The sequence below is a fragment of the Schistocerca serialis genome, chromosome 6 (assembly GCF_023864345.2).
Source record: "Schistocerca serialis cubense isolate TAMUIC-IGC-003099 chromosome 6, iqSchSeri2.2, whole genome shotgun sequence".
In the NCBI taxonomy this organism is placed as follows: domain Eukaryota; kingdom Metazoa; phylum Arthropoda; class Insecta; order Orthoptera; family Acrididae; genus Schistocerca; species Schistocerca serialis.
Genome location: NC_064643.1, coordinates 681,846,554 through 681,869,575, shown reverse-complemented (window position 1 = coordinate 681,869,575; position 23,022 = coordinate 681,846,554). Strand labels below are relative to the sequence as shown.

General features: G+C 39.4%; 1 protein-coding gene across 1 annotated transcript in view; it reads right to left on the bottom strand.

Moving 5' to 3' along the window:
* The window catches only part of LOC126484506 (maspardin-like), a 54,174-nt gene extending 33,677 nt beyond the window's left edge, over nt 1–20,497 (bottom strand). Inside the window, exons 1-3 of the mRNA XM_050108042.1 lie at nt 20,253–20,497; nt 20,036–20,170; nt 11,294–11,399 (exon numbers count right to left, since the gene is read on the bottom strand). Coding sequence (XP_049963999.1) covers nt 11,294–11,399; nt 20,036–20,170; nt 20,253–20,351 — 340 coding nt within the window. The 5' untranslated portion in view covers nt 20,352–20,497. The remainder of the gene's footprint in view (nt 1–11,293; nt 11,400–20,035; nt 20,171–20,252) is intronic.
* Nucleotides 20,498–23,022: the final 2,525 nt, after the last annotated feature.

The following is a 23,022-nucleotide window of genomic DNA, read 5'->3' as shown; positions in this document are numbered from 1 at the left end:
CTTGTTTTACTTTTCTTGGTGTTCTATAGCCTCCTTTCAACATGCTTTACATTCCATTCATCTGCTCATTCCAAGTCATTTGCCATCTCTGACAGAATTACAATGTCATCAACAAACCTCAATTTTTTATTTCTTGTCCAAGGACTTTAATTCCTACTCAAAATTTTTCTTTGGTTTGCTTTACCGCTTGTTCAATGTACATGCTGAATAACATCAGTGATGGGCTACAACTCTGTCTCACTCCCTTCTCAACCACTGCTTCCCTTTCATCCCCCTGGATTCCAAACTACCATCTTGTTTATGAACAAGTGTAAATAGTCTTTCACTCTGTGTTTTACCCTTGCTACCTTCAAAATTTCAAAGAGTATTCCAAGCAACACTTTCAAAAACTTTCTCTAAGTCTACCTCTAAATGTAAGTTTGCCTTTCCTTAACATTTCTTCAAAGAGAAGTCATAGGTTCTGTATTGTCTCCTGGGTTCTTATATTTCTCTGGAATCCAAATTCATCTTCCCTGAGGTCGGCTTCTACCATTAGGTTAGTATCACTATAATCGGTTGCTATTTGGGGTCGAAAGGACTCCCACAATATTTCAGAGATACCTGGAGCAACTCATCCAAAATAACCTTATGTAATATGGCAACATGGGACCACACATTCTGAATCTATCAATATCATGATCATTTTAGGTCAACAGAAGTTTATGGTACCTATATTGCATACTGAATTTATTCAGAGTACACAACTTCCACATTTATTTGCCTATGCATTAGTTTCAGCATTAATGTTAATACTCCCATTAATTGATATTTATGTAACTGCAAACTGATTTATACATTAATTAATTTCTCTGACTAGGAAACATTTTGTCACTATCAATACATAAGTAACTCAGTATATAAACATTGTTATCTGCAGAGAAAAGTTATTCATTCTATAAATAGCATTTTGTAAGTCACTATCGAATACATGTTAGTAACATTCAGTTCCCTGCAATTTCATAGTAATTTGTGTAGTAATCTAAAAAGCACTGTGAGAGGTTCTAACTTTATGTAATTTTGCGTGTTTCTTTGCATAATGAAGATGATAACCAACTAAAGATACTGTTTATCTCATTCAACAATTTTCAACATGTATAAATTCATAAAAGTTTTACTGTATTTTAGAAAAATATTTTTGTAACAATATTAAATTATGAACGTGATTATTGAAATCTTACATAAGCAGAAACCACTTTAGGTCATTCTTGTCCCAGTTTCTGTAAGGTGTACAGTGTACCTATTTAAGTCAGGAATACATTGGATAATTTAAATCAAATGTGTCTAGTTTTTTGTTACACAGTTAGTCTGCACACAAGAAAAGGCTTTGGAGATGCAGAGACAAAGAATAAAAGGCACCAATTTTATTGAATGACTGACTGATTTCAGAATATCTGATGTATGCCTGCCACTTAATAGCAACTGCACCCTGGAAGTTAAGCACATGTGGCAATGTTTACATTTCATGCAGTGCCTTCAAAATCTGCAGGTGATATTTGAGAGGCTTCAAGCACAGCATTGTCTGCTCAATGCATGTAGTTCATTGAGCCAAATCTAAAGTACATGACACATATTAAGTAAAGATGGGATCACATGGACACAATCAATAAAACACCAACCCTTAAGAACCTGAAAGAACTACAGTTGTTCCTGGAAAAAGTTAATAATTATGCAAAATTCATTCCCAAAGAGGCTCAAAATTCTTATCCACATAGGATAGGAGTTACTTTTGTGCAGCCAAAGGTGTGCCAGAAAATGTTCTTGCAATTTGGCATCTTGTTTAGCAATTTCCAATCCAGGCAAACATTTTGCAATGCTTGCCACCAATGCGTCAGATTGTGGCATTGGTACAATTCGTCCCACAGCCACACCCACACCCACACCACAGAATGGAACCAAACCGCTAACTGAATTTCAATCTCAAAATGTTACCTATGGCATAGCAAAATTACTCACAACTAGAGAAAGAGATATTTGGCTATCATATACAGTGTCAAGAAGTTTCAGGTATCTCTCTATGACTAACAATAAGCCTCATATGATTACCAACACTTGTCCATCATCTGACTAATTGGCACACACTTTAAACTCCCTGTTAAAATGGCACAGTGACTGCAACCATGGGTGTTGTAACTATAACTACAAAATCCATTGTCAGCCCACCATGCAGCATTTTCTGCTTACTGTGTAGTGCAGATGAAAAGGTTAACAGGTAAAAAGCTCTTTGTTTCAACTTAGACACCAATCAGTGTCATACCCTTTACTAATTCCCAATTATGGCGTGAAAAGTGGAAATTTGAACAGGCAAAACTGGTGCAGCATTTCAACTCTTGGATGTGCCACAACCTCCCTCCAACCCACTCCCCCTGGCAAAGCGTACACACTGATTTCTAGAGACCATTCTGAGGAACAATGTGGTTGCTAGCTGTTATTGAGGACCTCTAACTTCCCGTATGTGGCATAGACGGCTACCACCACTACAGCAGCTTCCACATGTACTCTATCCATTGTACTTTGAGTAGAGGGGCATTTTCCACCCTGGTGCGACTTACCAGTCTATCCCCAAAAATGTGTAAAATTTCAGCTGGATTACATCAATCCAGCTGAAATTTTACACACGCACAAATGCACACCCAAATCAGTGGACCAAACATCCATGTGCACAGCCTTATTACTGTATGGACTCCCATGTAAGGGCTTACACTTTTGGCCAGAACTCTAGGTTTAACAATAGGGAGTAACAGATGTTTGAGGTTGTATCCAGCCAGGAGCTCATAATTAGGCACTGCAATCAGCTCTGGACTCAATGAGATGTAGCAACCTCTACTCGCCAGCAGCTGAATGGGCATGACTTGTACAACCACGCCCAGGACAAGCCTGCCCTGCTACAATATCTGCCCTAGTTTTAGGTGCTAACAGGGAGTCAGTAATGGCCAGGAATGAGAAATGATGGAGATTGAACCACTCTCACCACCTAAGCCACTTCTGTCTAACACCAACACCAAACCTCCCCCCCTCCCACACCAAGCAATCAGCAGAGGTTGAGCATTCTCGGGCTGAAGTATCATGGAGGCCAAACTGTTGTCCCCATCTGAATTATGGCTTACACCAACTCGTCAGCTGGCAGGATGCAGAGGCACCCCAGGAACTATTGTTCAGCTGTCAAGGTCACCAACAGGGCAGACATTTGACTTGGCCAATCATGATGAGGAAATAGCAAATGAGTGGCGATTTCCTTTCAGCATCTCCTGTGCCTTCCCCCTCCCTCAACACAGTAGTCACAAGCTGGGCCATTTTTGGCCCCCACTTGCTGGTTAAATGCGGGGGTGGGGGGTTGCTGCTTGCAGGCATGTGACATGAACACCTCCAGTGATGCAACAGTGTCTGTAAATATGGTGGCCCCACACTTTTCTGACAGTTCTCACTGTTCTATAAAGCCTTCCATACACATGACAGAGTGACTGGTCTTGCCTGGGTTTGTAGTTTCCAATTCGGATTGCACCCTGCACCCTGGGCTCTGTGTATACTTCCGAAGACTTTCTTTACACTATGAACTTTTATGCTGGCTAGCCATTAATTTCATGAACTCTGTCACTGACCACAGGAACCACCTGTTTGTTCCATCAGTCTCTGTGCCCAAGGCCTGTGTGACTGATCATTAACTGTGTTCTACCTACGCTGAATAGGATAAAAAACTGAGTTATTGTTAAAAGGACCCTGTCAGAAAGGTGGCTGAGTTTTATGCTGTAAAGCTACCTTCTGAGGGAGGAGGGAAATGGGTCTATAATTAGAGGTCACTTTCACTAACCAATTGCAAAGGTACCTCACTATTAATTAAGTGCAAGATTGCAGCAATTTCTCTGAAATGATACCACAGGTAACTACTTTTCAGTGGCCTAATAATTCTTTCATCTGTAATTGTTTATTTGGGGAAAGTGGTGTGTGCTGGTGGAGTATACAAAGCCTGCCTCAGCAAATTTAAGGGGTCTTCTTTTTTCTGTTACCATGAAGAATAATCCATTGTATTCGTGGCCAAAAATTTGAATTTATCATCCTCTGCCTTGCACATTGTTTTCAAAGAGTTGAATTAAATTTCATTGTTGCATTTATTCATTACATGTCTAACAATGCTTCAAGTTGCCTCTGCTTCTGTCCTTTGAGTTTTATATTTGTTGGTGCACAGTTTTTGCTTTCTTGATGACACAATGAATTTTTGCAAAACAGCTTGTAGTGCATATTTCAGTGTTGATTAGATATAGTTCTCTGCATTAAATACAGCCTTGTCCTCCTGACACAGGATACTTTGATCCTAGATTAATCCTACTGGTCAGATAAAACATTTTATGATGAGACTCAAATCTACTTTGAAGAAGACAATGGAAATTTTCTTTCTGCTGCCCTTGGGAATGTTAGTCCGTGCAACAAACTTAAGCTGGGAATCAGTGCCCTCCATCACTACTATTTAAGATTAATTCACTATTTAATCAATCACATATACAATGACTTCTCCATTATTTCTACTAACTTGAATTTGTAATCTCATTAAAGGGTTGAATAAGTTTACAACACATTCTACTGGGGACTTGTACAGTGCAATAATTACTATCTTTTATGTCTTCAGTTCTATTACCGAAGCAAAGCACTAAGAGCAGTTCAGTGTGTGATACTTGTTAAGTGGTTATGTCTGTGTAACCTTCAATTTTTCAGACAGTGCACGAGTTAGGTAAATTAATATCGTATACTTCTTTATTCTCCAATAAATTCTGATACTTTCTAATTTTACATCTACACCAACATACATATTTCGCAAGCCACCATACAGTGTGTGGCACAGCATATCTTGTACCACTGTTAGTAATTTCCTTTCCTGTTCCACACACAAATGGAGCAATGAAACATCAAATGTCTATGCACATTCAGCTCTAACTTCTCTTTCTTGCCTTTGTAGTCCATATGCAAAATGTACATTGATGTCAGTAGAACCATTCTGCAGTCGTTCAACAATGCTGGCACTCTAAATTTTGTCAACAGCATTTCATTTGAGCTCATGGAGCATCTCCGCAATACTTGCGTGTCAATCAAAACTTGAGTAACAAGTCTAGAGGCATGCCTCTGAATTGTCTTCCTTTAGTCAAACCTCACAGGGATCTCCCAAGAAATTGAGTAGTACTCAAAAATGGGCTGCTCTAGTGTTTTGCATGCAATCTTCTTTACAAATGAACTACACTTTCCTAGATCTTTCCAGACAAACTAAATTTGACCATTTGCTTTCCCTACTATCAATATAAACTGCTTGTTCCATTTTTGATCGCTTTTCAGCTTCATGCCTGGATATTTAACTGATGTGGCTGTGTCAAGCAGCACACCACTAACATTCTAATTGATACTGGAGGATTATTTGTCCTACTCATCCACATCAACTTACTTTTTTCTAGTTTTAGAGCAAGCTCTCATTCATCACTAGAAATTTTGTGCAATTCATCTTGCATCTTCCTACAGTCGCAAAATGACACTTTTCCATGCACTACAACATCATCAGCAATCAATCACAGATGACTGTGCAAGGAAAGGGCAAGTCAAGTTTCACTTGAGTGATATTCATAAATCCATCCTGATATGTGGATTCTGTCTCAAGGAAATTTATTATATTCAGACTTAGAATATGGTCAACAGCAAATCAATGTTAATTTTGTAGGTCATTTCTTTTATCCCTCTTATATACAGGCATTGCCTGTGCTTTGTTTTAGTTGCTTGGGACTTAACACTTGGTGAGTGGTTCACAATAAATACAAGCAATGTTAGGAGCCAGTGCTGTAGAATACTCTGTAGCACCAAAATTTCTTCCAGACCTAGTGATTTATTATTAACTCTTTCAGTAGCTTCTTAATGCCAATATCAATGTCCTCCATAGGGGAGATTGAATGGTGTTGAAACGAGGGTATGCCTGTACACCCCACCTGTGTGAACGATTTCTTAAACACAAAATCTGGAACTTCAGCTTTCTTTTTTAGATCCTCTAGTGCCCCACCAGACCGATGAGTGACTGAACAGAAGCCTTTGACTCAGTTATTTTTTGCAACACCAGAATTTTCTTGGGTTCTGGCAAAATCTTTCACTAAGGTACGACCTGTCACACATCAATCTTTATAAAGATGCACAAATGTCTACTGGCTTTTGCCTGCCAACATTTCCATGTTCTTTTGTAAACTGAAAGTGCTCCGATTTCTGCTTTCTCAGCATTTTCCAAATTTTGTTTTTAAACCACAGTGGGTCTTTTCCATACTTAATCCATTTACTCGTTACATACTTCTGTGGAGTGTATTTAAAATCAGTTTAAATGTCTTAATTCTGCTATGTCCAACACATCAAAATGAAATGGTTTCCATTTATTGTCTAAGTAAGAGGCTAGCAACTGTTTATCTGCTCTTTCCAGAATAAGAATTACTAGCCTTTTTGATGAGTTTATTAACGTTATAGTCACCATCATCACCATGACGACATCATGATCACTAATCCTGTCTCTGTCCGACACCGTTGATAACATCAGACCTGTTTGTAGCAAAAAAGGTCTAAAATATTTTCAGTGTGTGGGTTGTCAAACTAGCTGCTCAAGACAGTTTTTGGAAAATGTGATCAGAACTAATTCAAAGACAGACTGTCCCTTTCACCTGCAATGAGTTCATATATGCCCCAGTCTATACTTTGTAGTTTAAAGTTGCCTCCAACTAATATTGCACGATTGCACCATTTCTGCACAACTGAGCATAGACTTTCTTTGAATGATTCTATAACTGTTATGGTTGAATCCATTAACCAGTAAAAATATATAATGATTAACTTGGGTTCACAAAGGCCAGTTATTCACATCCAAATAAATTCCAGTCCAATTCAAATTTCCCCTCTACAGACAATATTTTTGTTGACCGTAATGAACCCCCCCCCCCCCCCCATCCCTATGGAGTCTAACCTATCTTTCTGATATATGTTCCATGCTTTGTTAAATATTTCAGAGCTTCCTACTTCATCCAGTAGTTGGTTCACAGTATACTTCAAGTGCAATATCTTTTCTGAAGGATGGGGATAGTAAAGTCAGTAATTTGTAATTTGAAGCGTATTGACTGGCAAGTGTTCAGAGGACCTCACACTATCACTTACCCTAAAAAACCTATGTATACTCCATAAGCACTCTGCTAACCATGAAGCTGTTTCCTCTCACCTATCCGTGTGATTCTTAGAATTCTCCACTATGTACAGGTAGTCCAAAATTATATACTGAAAACTGTCAAAGAACTAACAGAGTCTTTGGTTGAGACACTCCACTTGACTTAAAACTGAAAGACCTCAGTCCAATCAAGTCTGGAAGCATCATACTGTAAATTGTTAAGCTCTGCTTACACCCCCATGAGTGAGGCCCACAGTCACCACCTCTCCCACCAGTTGTCCATACAAACTGAGGATGGCCTCAGGATCCAAGCAACAGGAGTCACTGGTGCACACACGAGCCAAAACTTTAGTCATATTGGACTTCTTTTCAACCATGGACACTTTCCCTAAGAGGCTCCATAACACACCTAAAACTAAAGCTCCCAATGTCTACTAAACTCCTCCCTCAGACCCTGCTGAAGAGCAGCCACTTGTCCAACCACAGTGTCAGTGGGGGGAGGCCAAAATGCTAGTCCCCACATTGACACACCGCCATGAAGGGTGCAAACACTTTACAACCAGGCAACCCACTGTGGTGAGTCTGCATGCCCCACGTCAGGCACGCTGTCAGGTACCTCAACAGAAGAGACTTTGGGGGAAACAAGCAACACCTACTGTATCCCCACGTGAAATGCCAGTTTATTTGCCACTGCTACACTCCGAGACTGCAGCCTACATATGGGTGTCCACAGCCAACACTGCCTTCAGCTGTTCACCAACTGTGGCCAACTCATCCTGCATCTGTAGACAACATGCACACTCCTAACTTGCCTCACAACTAAAATTTGAATGATAACGATACGTAAATAAAAAATGAGTTTCTTTCTTGCTTTTTATCATTTTTACTCTCACCTTTTCAGTCGATCATTTGCAATTCATAAGTGACTGAGGATTATCAAATTCTGCACAATTTCTTTAATGTTTGACTATATCATCCCTCTTATGCAAAAACCACAATGTTCAAAAATGGCATTTATGACTGATGTGCGTTGAGAGTTTCAGCATTTGTGTTCTTTATTATAGCAAAACCTCAAATGTGTTTTTGTGACAGAGCAGGAAAGGTCCACTTTCATGAAAGATTAGAAAAAGTGCACTTTGTAATGCCACAAAAAATGTGGACCATTCATAATTTTGAAACTTTTGCGGTTGGTTGGTCAGTTTGGGGGAAGGGACCAAACAGCGAGGTCATGTCTCATTGGATTAGGTAAGGATTGGGGAGGAAATCTGCTGCACCCTTTTAAAGGAACCATCCCAGCATTAGCCTGATGCAGATAACCTAAATCAGGATGGCCGGACACGGGTTTGAAATGTCGCCCTCCCAAACCAAATGCGAGTCCAGTGTTGGAACTTTTATGACATACTGTTTAATGCCAGAACTGTGAATGTTTCGGTGCTTTTGGCATACCACTGAATGCCCACAGTTCATTGAGCAAATATGGATGTTATACATACATACAACAAATTACCTTACATGCTATGACAGTTATGTGTTTCATTACTATTTACATCATTCCACAGGTAACAGTGTGACTGAAAACACTGCACTGAGTTTATTACAGACCTCTATAAAAAGACAACTTCATTAGTAACAGAGTACACCAATTTCATTATTCAGCCATCAAAAATACGACCATGTCTTTGGTTCTCAGTTTTAAACAAGAAATTGTTTGTTTTTTAGAGTGTACCAATCAAAGCATCTCACTTTGTCCCAGATCTTATGGATCCATGTGACAAAGTTGGCCTGCAAGACATACTGAGCCAACCAGCTCCGGTGAGTGTTAATGCTTGTGGTAAAATCAGTACTACAGATACTGTCAATCAATATGAAACAAACCCACATAAAAATGTATTGGAAGAAAAAGTAACAACCTTTCTGAACTCACCTAAGTTGCATCAATACGATTTTTATTATAAAATCGTAAACATTTTCTGTTTTACAGTTGTTATGACACTGAGAATACAAGATGAAAATAAACTGCCAAAATGTTTTAGGGAACAAAAGGAGGCTGAAAGAACTGGATCCTATGTACAGTGTGACCAGGGTGACTCTTACTACCTTTTTCATGGCAGAGTACAGATGACATTTTATTTTAGCTGGTGCACACCACCAAACCAGGATATAAAATGGCAAGAAGTTCAGACCAACAATGTCAATTCATCACCAAATCATATGTAAAAGGGACTGGAAGGTTGAACAACAAGGAATATGCAAAATAGTTGAGGTATTTCATGTTTATTCCTCTGACCCGACTGCTGCGATTTTCTCTCATCTATCTTAAATTTGATAGTAGCTATGGTGAGAGGAGCCCTTACTTATACTGTGATAATACTGTTCAGCAGTAGAAACTTAACGCACACTGACCACATGAATTGTCACAAGTGATGACGATTGCATAAGCCAGCACATTTTGAGTTATATGGGCAATAAATCTGGGTCAAAATAAGTACAATGAAGACAGAAATGCTATACACAGTGGTGCTGTGGATGTAAATTTCTATCTAAAAGCTGTGTTCAACACACACTGTAACAATCCTGCAGCTAATGATTCCACCTGGGAAAAACTGGCAGTGTATAATTTGAGCACACAAAATCTGGGAATTGTAGAAGATACATGTTAGTTGAAGAATGAGGCAGATCATAAAATAGTATGAAATGCTAGACATCATACAGTGAGAATGGTGCTAGATGGATGCGAATGTCACCAGACCTCTACATTTGTTTCTATGCGCACTGTCCTGCGTAACAATTATCCCAACTTGTAATCTATTGACCATGCATTCTTGAAGTAGATTACACAGTAATCAACTGTATTCCTTCTCAAACAGGGATCAAAAGCAGTTATGCGCCACTGGGCACTCCAAAAGTTGCACAAGGGATCTTCATCCTTTCATCATCCACACTATACTGTGAGAGTATTTTCGGAACTTGACAAGTGACTAACACATCTAAAATTTCAAAATTTTAGAAATAATTTAACATCTTTCAGTTTTTCATAATTTTATGGGGATTCTGATATATCAGCATTGGGGGAAAAAAAGGAGTGACATTTTTCGTATGTGTGTATTCCATGGCATACATGAAAAAACCTTCCAATTGCTACAGAAGAAAGGACACGTGCACACTGTGCGAGGAACAGATGGTTCCATGGGGAATCCAAAGACCATTATCAAAATACGTTGATTGATGTAACTGCCCATGACACACTGTCTGAACTAGGCACTGAAGAAGACTCTGATGCAGATTAAAAGGGTTGTATGCAGGAGACTTCTTGCTTACAGTTAGTTTGTACTAAAACTTCTATCAGTAGTATCTCTTCATTCTTTACTCTGTGAAAGGTATATTGAAGCAATAAAATTGGAACTAGATTCAATATACATATTTTACTTGCTGTATGTATGTGAAAACCTAGTCTGTCTTCCTAATGCCAGAACAACAAACGTGCAATACAACCACTGCCCTCCTCCCTTTCCCTGCCAGAAAAGATAGAGTTCCAACTGTAAGTCTGATATCTTAACATTTTGAAGTGTAGTGCCAATAAATCTGAACAAAAAGTTTTGCTTAAAACCGCTCAGGCAAATTTACGGCTCTATGAAACATTAAATTGCCTGTATCCCAAAAGCAGTAAAATGCACATTCGTTGTTTTGCCACACATGGGATCATATAGAGTATATCATTTTTAGTTCTATTTCATTTTTGCAAGTCTATTTTTCAGTTTGTTTTTTCTTCAGGAAGAATGTGTTAAAGGCACTCATGTTGTTCTCATTTAATTATCATTTCTAGAAACTGGTCGTTAGCTTTTGCTCTACGTTCATTTGAACACCTCCCCTGTCATAAGAATACATCTTGCATCATACTTGACTGCTGGGATTATTTATAAGAAATTTCACTGTCTTGTAATATGTATGGCAACATTTCTACCTTCTCTCTCTCTCTCTCTCTCTCTCTCTCTCTCTCTCTCTCTCTCTCTCTCTCTCTCTCTCTGCTACATGAGTTTCAAAAATGGAGAAGGTGTTGGAGAACTTGACAATAATGGAAGTGGCAAAAGAGCTTACCTAATGATGCACCAAATAAATGCACCTTATTGATGCACAGATAATCCAACAATCTTCTGAAACCTTCACACCATTCTTTAACAGACCAATAAACAGGATTCTCTGCCTGAAAAAAGAATCAGAGACAAAGCAAAAATTATTGTAATCTCTTCTTATGTCTGGGGCCAATTCTACAGAAAAGTCTTAATTCACAATGCCACAGTTATCAAATGCCACACTGAATGACTGGCAACATAATTCCCCCTCAACAACATTACTTCCTGAAGAATACACTATATTGATGATTACTGCATTATATCAAACATTGTTGCACTATATCAAACATTGTGTGTCACACGATGGCTGACTATCCTTCCTGTGTTATCGGCAATGGTCACATAGTGGCATTCTTGATATGAAAAATTCATGCTAACTCAACAATTTGATTAAAGGACCACCAAACAATGTTAACTGAATAATCACATAATTCAAATGCTGGTATCTCATTAAAAATAAAACATTCTGTTAAAATATAGCACAACATTACAAGTATGCTGAAAGCTCTTCATGCCAAATGTAGATACAGAACCTGACTACTTTTTTCCTCACATGTTCCATTCCACTTTTCTAATTTTCAGAATACAGAATCAATGATAATCATATCCATTTCCCCATGTGTACTTTGAAATCCACCTTATGATGTGAACCACTACCAATTCTTCCTTCCTTGTTCCATTCACGAATGGTGCATGGGAAGAATGATTGTTCGTAAATCTATTTTTGGCTCTAATTTCTTGGATTTTCTTCTCATCATCACTTTGCAAGATGCGAGAAAGTAATGTTTGCCAAATCTTCCCAGAACATAATCTGTTGGAATTTTAATAGTAAACCCCTGTGTGATGCACATTGCCTCTCTTATAATGACTGCACTGGAATCTGTTGGGTATTCTGTAATGCTGTCATGCCAACTAAATGATCCAGTGATGAAATGTGCCATTCCTTGATGACTATTTGCTATCTGACCTCAGTTATGAGCAATATTCAAGATAAAGTTACTTTAAATTGTTGGCAACAACAGTCAAATTTCCATGTTTTGAAAGAAATAATCTGCACTGACCGTAGAATACTTTTAATAAAAATCACGACTGGTATAGTGCCACTAGAACATGCATACTCGCGTGATAAAGATTCTTTTTAACTAGTCACTGCTGAAAGGTAACTGCCTTAGAGTAAATCACCATAATTCACATCAAGTTGTAAACAAACAGTATGCTAAAAGCACTAGTCAATATTTAAAATGAAAGAGATAGCAGAATCGCACCATATGCAGGAAGGTGGTTGAGTGGCAGCAGACAAGGCAGTAGTGCTGCCTGCTTATGGCGTGGATCTGCTGTCCCCTTCTTTTAAAAATGGACTACCGCTTTTAGCGCATTGTTTTCAATATGATGTGAATTATGGCAAGTGGTTCTAAGGTAGTTACCCTTCGGTGATAACTAGTTAAAAGGAGTCTTAATCACCTGAGGATGCGTCTTCTAATGGCATGAAACAGATTGTGATTTTTTAATAAAAAATATTCTGCAGTCAGTGCAGATTATTTCTTTCAAAATACCCAAGAATCAGTCAAACAAGTGTTTCGTAAGCCAATTCTTCCTCTATGAATTAATTCCCTTAAGATTCTCTGAAAGAACCTGAGCCTGGCATCTGCTTTTCCTATTATTTGTTTTATGTGGTCATTCCACTTTAGATCACTCCATATGATTACTTTTCGGTATTTTGTGGTAGTTAAAGTTTCCAGTGATTTGTTATCAACAGTGTAACCTTGTTATGGTGGGTCTCTCCAGCTATTCATGTGCAATTTGTTACACATGTTTACCTTCAGAGTCAATATCTAGTCCATGCACTAATTATCAATCCTCTGCAGGTCTTTCTGCTTTCTAGCATTACGAACTTCTCAGAGAAAAGTGTACCACCTGTGAACAGTGTTATGCAGCTTCCAACATTATCTGCTGGATGATTTCTGTACACCGTAAATAACAGTCCTATCCCACATGCTTGGCATATCCTGGCATTACCTTAACATCTGTCAATTTTGTTTCATTAAGTGTGGGACGTTAAAGTTCATAGGCAAGGAAGTTCATCCACAATGCTTTTTGTAGAGAAGACTTTCCTTCTCCAAAAACATACTAACAAATGAGCATAAAATATGTTCCATAATTCTGCAATAGATTGATGTCAACGATATAGGCCTATATAGTGTTAGCCATATATGGCCGATGTGGAGCCGGCAAAGGAGAATGCAGCCCTTGCAAGTGGCTTGCATGGATGACCGCCATACATTCATTGTTTCCTTGGTAAAACGTATTTATTTGGTATACTGATGTTGTGCCATTCAGTATCCCAGACTGCGAAAACTTTGTGGTGGAAGGCCGATCAAAATCCAGTCTCCAGCAGGCCAATCTCCAGAGTTGGAGGCGGCCAGGGAGTTCATTGCTTGGGATCCCGACACGTCCTGGGGTCCAAATGAAGGTCACTGAATGTCCAGTGTAGCCGAGGGTGTAAAGAGACTCCTGGATAGTCAGTACCAAAGGATGGTGAGGGAAGCGCTGGTCAAGAGCTTGTAGGCTGCTTAAGGAGTCACTACAGATAACAAAGGACTCCCCAGTGCAGGCGAGGATAGGCTCATAAGCGTGATAGATGGCGGCCAACTCTGCATTGAAAACACTGCAGCCAACCAGCAAGGAGGGCTGTTCCCTATGTCCAACATGAGCATAAGCAAAAGCAACAAGATCGTCAACCATTGATCCATCGGTGTAGACTATTTCTGAGCCCGGAAACACAACGAGAATAGACAAAAATTGGCAGCGGAGGACCTCGGGTGGAACTGAGCTTTTGGGTCCTGCGACAGGTCCAGATGAAGCTGTGGCCGAGGCATGGACCTTGGAGGTGCATGCAAGTGGACCCGCAGAAAAACTGGTAGAGAGAATGTGTCAAGTTCAGTAACAAGTGAACAGACATGGACTAGACTGCCCTGTTCTTGGCCGCATTGCAGGAGATGGATTGCTGTGTTAGGAAAAACGAAATGGCAATTGAGATGGAGAGGTAAACTATGAATGTGGGCAGTATAATTTGCAAGCAGTAGTTTCTGCTTAAGCCACAATGGAGGGACGTCAGATTCCACGAGGCCCATCTGGAAAGCTCTCGTTGCAAGCCGAACTCCACAGTGGTGAATAGTGTCCAGCTGCTGCAATGCAGACGGCAATGCTGAACCATGCACCATGCTCCCATAATCAATACAGGACTGCATGAGGGCTTTGTACAGCTGCAGCAGAGTAGGGGATCACCAACCCATTTGGTGTGACTCAGGCATCAATTGAAATTAAGATACCACCAGCACTTTTCCTTAAGCTGACAAAGATGGGGAAGCCAAGTTAAGTGGGCATCGAAGACCAGTCTAAAAAGCTCTAAGTCTCTTCTATATCAAGAAGTTGGTCAGCGAGGTAAAGCTCTGGATGGGGCGGACAGTACAAGGATGACAGAAGTGCTTGACCCAAAGTCTTGGCAGCTGAAAACAAAGTCATGAATGAGGACCCACGACTGCACATTTTGTATGGCTCCCTGCAACCAGCATTCAGCCACACCAATAGTAGAGCACATGGAAATACAAAAAATGTCAGCATATAGGAGGGGAGTTACCGAGGACCCTACTGCTAGTGTGAAACCATTAACAGCTATTAAAAAGAGAGGGACATTCAGACAGAGCCCTACAGGGTCCCATTCTCTTGGATACGGGGTAAACTGTGGGAAACATTGTTGCAAACTTGGAAAGTGTGGGGTGACAAGAAGTTCTGTATAAAAAGCAGGAGTGGGTCCCAGAGACCCCACTCATGAAGAGTAGTGTAGATGTGGTGTTGCTAAGTTGTATCGTAGGCCTTTCGTCAGGTCAAAAACGACGACAATTAGGTGTAAGGTGATGTTGCCAGAAAAAGGTCAATCAAATGGCAGACTCCAGGTGGACCAAGCTGTCAGTAGTGGAGAGCCCTTGGCGAAAACCATCCCAGGACGGAGCCAGAAGGCCCTGAGACTCAAGAAGCCAACACAAACGCCGGCTCACCATACTTGGGGGCAGCTTGCACAGAACGTTGGTGTGGCTGACAGGATGATAGCTATGTACATCTAGTGGGTTCTAACCAGGCTTTAGCACTGGAATGATCCACCATTGCGACAGGAACTTGTCATCACTCTAGATGCGGTTGAAGATGGCATGGATGTGGTGCTGGTAATCTAACAGATACTTAATCATTTGGGAATGGATACAGTCTAGGCCAGAGGATGTGACAGGACAGCCGGCAATGAAGTCAAATATTCTACAGTGGCGGTATCAAACAAACTAGTCTCTTGTTAGGAGATACATGCTTGTCGCCAGGGTGACTACATTGAAAAGTAAGTATGTAGATATGAAGAATAAAGACACAGAATGTTAATAATGCTTGTTTTACTTAAAAATGCTTTAAAAGGTTTCACATCAATTCAGACATTACTTTTCAGCACACCCTTATCTATGAGAAGCACTTTCTCCAAATTCTCCCAATAAACCTTTCCTACTAAGAACCTGATGTGCTCATTCCCATTCACATCACTTCACAATTTTACACCAAGATATTTAATCACCCTCACTGTCTCAAGCAACACACTACTAATGCTGAATTCAATCATTACAAGATTTCACTATAGAGCATGCTTCTTCATGTATTTAGAGTTATACTCCCCTCTTACAATGCTGGGCCTTATGGGCTACCTTCTGTACAAGATACAGATGCTGAACATTTTAGGATCTGGACCCCGACACAATTTTATCACAAAACTAAGTTCTTATTTAAGCCCATATTCTGAAGATAAAAAACAATGCATTAGTTAAAGAAACACTTCACAGTTCAGAGAAATAGTAGTAGGCCTACAGCCATAGAAGTCTCCTCATTAATAACTTAACTTCTTACTGTTAATTACAGCACTTTTTCAAATATGGAGAGATTTGGTTAAATGAAAACCAGTAATTATGAATTATATACATAAAATAATGCTAGAACTCAACTCACTTCTCTCAGAGACCATCAAATATCTTCTGACCTCAATATTCCCCTCCCAATAGATGCATTACCCAAAAAAGTATGCAGCAAGAGGAATGTTTTATACAAGTTGTTGGCTTTGGCTAGTGACTTAATGTTAATGGCTGCTGTCACATCACCTTTCGCTGCATATACCCACAGTTTTGTTGTTAGCTGGTGAAGCCAACAAATATGAAAGCACAAAAAACTTGTTACGTTGGAATGTGGTTGGCAAAGCCAACAAATGTGACATTAAAGAAACCTGGTTGTAACAAACAGATTTGTAGCTTAACTCATTTGAAAACATTGTCAACATTAACTGCACACTGTTTACGGCATTTGCTGTATGTTTCCTATGCCACTGGCCAAAGTCGACACTCCTCTACATCTGGAGGTATTACAGACTCACTTCAAGGTTTTCAAACAACTTACGTGAATTCAGCAAGGTAATATTTACAGCAACCGCTGATATTTCAGTGGGAATACACCCTACCATTTTCAAGGCACAAAGTCCCTTGAAAATGGAGGAGTGTACTCCCAATGAAATATTGGCGGTTGCTGTAAATATTACCTGGCTAAATCCCCGTAAGTTGTTTGAAAATTGTATACACCAGGAGAAACACTGGTATCTCACTTCAAGGTGCTAATGATGCGTAAAATTGTTTCAAAACACTCATTAGAACTGGAAATACGGAAGCGTCCGATCCCACCCGTCTGCTTTGACCCATGACGTCACAAATATGGCGGAAACCAAAACAAACACACACACTTTCCACACGAAGCCTAATGACACTAACGGGACAAATGCGGGAAATGGGGTGTTTTGGGTGGTGGGCAAACGAAATATAAACAAATTTAGACGCCTTGCGTAGCTACAACGTGTAAGTGAAGACAGCCATGCATGAATACCCACCCACGTCCCCAGGGGTTGTAACCCCTGCAACCCATAGAAGATAAAGATGCTTCAGTAGCTGATTAGTGTTTTTTGCCTTTTAAAAAAAAATCTCACGGGATAGAATGAACAGATCAGAAAGATAAATATAATAAACTAAAACAGAAATTCGAGGAAACATAATTAAAATAAGTAATAAGTGTTTTTAAATAAAAAAAAAAATCTCACGAGATAGAACGAACAGACCAGAAAAGTAAATAAAATAAGATAAAACAGAACTGGAGACAGCCACACTCAAACCAAACTCCGCGCCGTCTTGACGTCACACACAACAACACCCTTACGTCATGGGTCAAAGCCGACGCGTGGGATCGGACGCTTCTGTCGACCCTTAGAACTCTGATGAATACGTAAGAACTAAACATTGTCATTACTCCTCCTTGTGTTAGCTCGATTGAAATCTTGTCTTTTCCTCACCAGGATTTAATTAACACACTCTCACAACTAAAACACTTCAGCCATGATTTCACTACAGTACTAGGGGAATATACTTTTAAGTATTTATATCCCTCAGATGATAAACTACTTACCAATATTTTGGCACCTGTTAACTACAGTAAGAGGAAATCATTTTCAATACTGGAAATTTCTGGAGGGAGCTAGACAAAATAAGGGAATGGCAACCACTCATCTATAGTAGATCAACGTGTGAAGCACAGAAACACGTAAAAGAAAACAGCATTCACACCAGCTTTCAAGTTCTAGCTCTTTTTCTAGCAACAGCACACACACACAACTACAAACACCCAAGCACACACTCCTGTGGCCTTGGCAAGACTAATTATTGATACTCAGTTAATGAAAGTGGTTCCCTGAGTGTGTGTGTGTGTGTGTGTGTGTGTGTGTGTGTGTGTGTGTGTGTGTTTTGCCGGAAAAAGAGCTGGTTCTCAAAAGCTAGTGTGATTGCTATTACGCATTTCTGTGCTCCATACATTGATCCACTACAAGACATAATTCAGATGCACGTCAATAAAAATTCAGTGCCTGACTAAGGTGAAGGGGAGATCACAGTACACTGTGAGTGGGTGATTCTAACAAACAGAATTAACTATTTCAGAACGCTATATTTTATCGCAATCAATTAGACCACTGGTATTCATTCCTCTGAGTATCGACTATTAATTCAAAGGTGTCTAGGTCAAATATTACAGAGAGTAGATATTTATCAGAGGCACAAGCATTGTTACCACCTTCATTTCCACCACCACCATCGTTTCAGTGTAGACAAACTTAATGGACATGAGTGCCAACAAGAGCACCTCAAGCATTGCAAGAGGACATTTACAGAAACCGTGTGCCAAGAGCTTGATCAATTATGTTGATTCCTTTATCCAGTTGAGATCTGGGAGGGAGGTATTAAACTGCCTGAAAGCATGTTCAAAGAAATCACATTTAAGTACAGTGTCACTTTCGAGACAACAGACTGTGCCTTAACAGATTTCACTTAGATTCAGTTATTTTCTAAGCTTTCTCTTCATGTTGGATAGGAAAGAGGTTTGGTTTGAGATTGGGTGGCCCTTATGATACTCATGGAGTATTATGCTGCGGCAATTGTGTACCAAACATTCTCTGTATTACATTCATATAAGGTGCAAGTTTAAACTTTTATTCACAACTGGGAGTGTAGCTGCAAGGTTAGACAATATGATTCAAAAGTACTGAAGTACACAAGAACACAAGGTTCAGTGTCATCCAATAACAAATTTTGAATCTATTGATTACACACAAATTTTGAAGATCCAAGCACTACTTTTGAAAATTGTGTCCTCTAAAGAATATTAAATTATTAGCACAAACTTCCACAGAAAAAAAGTTTAATGGGAGCATTTTACAAGACTAAATCAAATGTTAATAATTATTGTTGTTATTAAGTGTAACAAGTATAAGATAACGGAGTTATGTATAATTGACTGAGTTGGTGCATTTGCTAAATGCTGGCCTCAGATTCAAAAGGTGGGGACTTGAGCTGCATCTGGTCACCCCGAGTTAGGTTTGAGGAATGATGCTTCCTTTACTCAGGCCACGAGTGGCCTATATTGTCCTCTCCTCTTCAGATGTGTGCATTCATATGCCTGTATCACTTATGTATTCTTTGTATTAAGCCAACAGATCATACGTCATTTTAAAACTGCTCTTGGGCAGATAAATTACAGATGATATATTGACACTCACGGTCATGACAGTTTTGTACTAAGGAAGTTTTTGTGATTTTGGTGCAGAGTTATCAGATAATGTGTACTGCAAAGTTATTATACAATAAATGTACAAGTAACTGGAAGTACGACTGTCATATCTGGACTATATGTAAAAGTCAAAGCATCAGAATTAAACCAAAATATGTCTGTAGAATCTGACTGTGAGAAAAGGAACGTTTAAATGTATACTTAGGCTATGTCATAAAAACAGTACACAGTGGTGCTGATGTTTTAAAACGCTGAAATTTAAATAAGTTGACAGTATTAATGGCTACATTCACAGAAGTTGGAAACAAACCAGTGCATTTTATTCAATATTACGCATATACTACAATATTTCGATACACTGGGAACTAATGACACACCATGGCGACACCGAGCGCAGTTCCTTAGGTGATAATATGAGGAGCAGCCTGGTAGGCCCTTACTACTCACCTGCGCAGTACACGCAAAACAAAATGAGTAGAATGATATGGTTCGTATTTTATTAAAACAGGATTATGAAAAGACTCACCGATATTACCCTATACCCCTTGGCATTTAAGGCAAGTATTTGTTTGAAGAAAACATCAGCTGTCCCACTGACAGGTGGCAAGCAAACTAATGGCGTTTTTACATCTTTCGGCCCAGAGTCATACACTTTCCAGCCCTGTAAAAATAAATAGAGTATTTTAAATTCTCCATACTTTGCTGTCTTTATAGCCAGCACACAATTTCACTCGCGTGCTTGCCTTAGACGCGTCCGTGTCAACGACAATTTTACGCAATGGTATACTGCTCCTGAAGCTCAGATATTCCTGTGACTGAGAAAAATCACTGGTGTAACTCATATTTTCATTAGCACAAGGCTCCCGTATAACCAAGCCACTGTCAACAAAATCTTCAACCGAACGCAAGCTTTCGGCGCTCACATTTCAATCCAATCACTTTCCCACACCTCTCGTTTGACATCACACGTCGTCAGAGACGCAACAGATCAAAGGCAACACTTCACAGATATTACAGATGTTCCGATAAACTGAATGCGTCACTTCATGCGGTTTAATATTTTATACCACTTAATGTCATCCATTATTGAACTATTCTTTAGAGCACTCGGACATTGATATCTCCTCCCTTAAATTCTTGAAAAATTTGATTAAAATTTCCCTCGCTGCCGCTAAATTCATTAACATTATCACAGAGCAATTACTTTGGAATGTTTGGGTATATTTTTCCACAAAACACTGTAAAATGTTTGAATTCTTTTTACCTCACACCTCGGGAGCTATTTTTCTCTTCTTTCTTTCACTGTGTGTGTTGCGCATTGATGGAGATTCTGTCTATACCACCTAGACAGTTTCGTCATTAATGTAAAGAACTATTACCTACTCTTTTCAGTTCTGTTGTAGCACTTCATAAACGTATCATACATTATGTATATGAATTTAATTAATTACATTCGAGTGAATTAACGAAGAATTAGTGAGCATACACATATATTTATTTCAGTTATGGATCACAAAATTTTGCTATCTGTAACTGGAGTAAAAATATGTAAATGTCTTCCTGGATCACTGTGGATTTTTAATATGACTAGGTCGCAACTCGTTAGTGAACACTTATTTGTCATAAGTGTTCTCTATCTTGTTAATTTCAGTTCTGAACTTTGGTTACCTGTACTATAAATTTTAATGGTTTTTATTTTCATGTCTGTTATTCTTATATTTGTTTCTTATTTTCCAGTGGATCCTTTTGAAAAAGAACAGCACAGGTTTTTTTTCATTTATTTATTGGCTTTTGTACGAGGGTGGTTTGAAATGTTCTCGGAATCATCAAGAGAGGTCAGCGCTAGCACAACGAGTTGTTCACGTTGATATTAATTGGACTGTCGTCTGTAAACACATGCCACGTCAATGCTCTTGGAGAGAGCTGCAGCGGAGACGAGTCTGTTGTTGTTCCTGCTCAGTAATTTGCGAAGATGGAAAAAATCGAGATGCAAGCAGTCATTAAGTACTTCGTAAAGAAAGGTATGAAAGCAAAGGACATTCATGCTGATTTCCAGAATTCACTGGGGATCTCTGCCCCTTCATATTCAACTGTTGCCAATTGGACGAATGAAATTAAATTTGGTCGGGAGAGCTTAGATGACGATCCGCGCAGTGGTCGGCCAAGATGTGCCACTACTCCAGCAAAATGGTCATGGAGAATCGCTGATTGTAAGTGCGTGAAATTGCTCACGCTTGTCAGATGTCATCTGAAAGGGTACATCGCATTTTAACTGAAGAGTCAGAAATGAAAAAATTATCTGGAAGATGGGTGCCGCGACTCTTGACGCTGGATCGAAAACGCATGAGAACGGAGATATTGGAACAATGTTCGGCCCGTTTTAGGAGAAACGAACAAGATTTTTTATGCCGGTTATGAGCACAGATGAAACTTGGGTGTAATACTATACCTCAGAGCCAAAACAACAGTCAAAGCAGTGGAAACATGCTGATTCTCCGCCACCAAAGAAAGAAAAGACAATTCCTTCAGCGGGGAAGGTCACGGTATCAGTGTTCTGGGATGCGAAGGAGATTCTGTTTGTAGATTATCTGCCCAATGGGCAAACAATTAGTGGAGAATACTATGCTAACCTCTTGGACAAACTGCAACAAAAGATACGCAAAAAAAGGCCAGGTTTAGCAAGGAAGAAAGTCGTCTTCCATCAAGAAAATGCGCACCCGCACACATATGCCATCCCCATGGCAAAATTACATGAACTAAGGCATGAATTGTTGCCACACCCACCTTATTCTCCCGATATGGCTCTGTCAGACTTCCATCTCTTCCCAAAACTGAAAATTTTTCTTGGTGGACGAAGATTCACTTCAAACAAAGAACTGATAGCTACAGTTGACAACTATTCTGCAGGCCTGGAGGGAACTCATTTTCGAGATGGGATCAAGGCACTGGAACATCGTTGCACCAAGTGCATTAATCTACAAGGAGACTACAATGAAAAATAATAAAATGATGTAAGTACGTTTTTTCTGTTCCACTCCGAGAACTTTTCAAACCACCCTCATATATGTAAATTTTAATCAGCAGTAACAACAAATTTTAGTCCAGTCACTTAACAGAATACCAAATCAAGCAGATTTGTTCACCTCAGAAATATTCTATGATCACAATATGTCCAGTTTTTACTGCCTTAATGAGATCAGTCTCATTAACTAGATTAATAATGAAACTGATTACTGTGCCCAAACATGAACATGTTATTTATTTGCTTAGGCCTTTATTTCACCTTGGGGAATTAATGGCCACTTCCAGAGCTAAGTGGTCAGAATGTCTGACTGCCATATGGAGGAATTATGTTTAATTCCTGGTAATATCAAGGATCTGTATTTTGTCAGACAAATGGTACAGGATGCACTCAGCCCTGAGTGGCCAACTTAGCTATGCGAAAGAGAAATAGTGGCTCCAAGGTCTGGAAAGCTAACAACATTTGGGAGAGCAGTGCATTGAATTCATAGT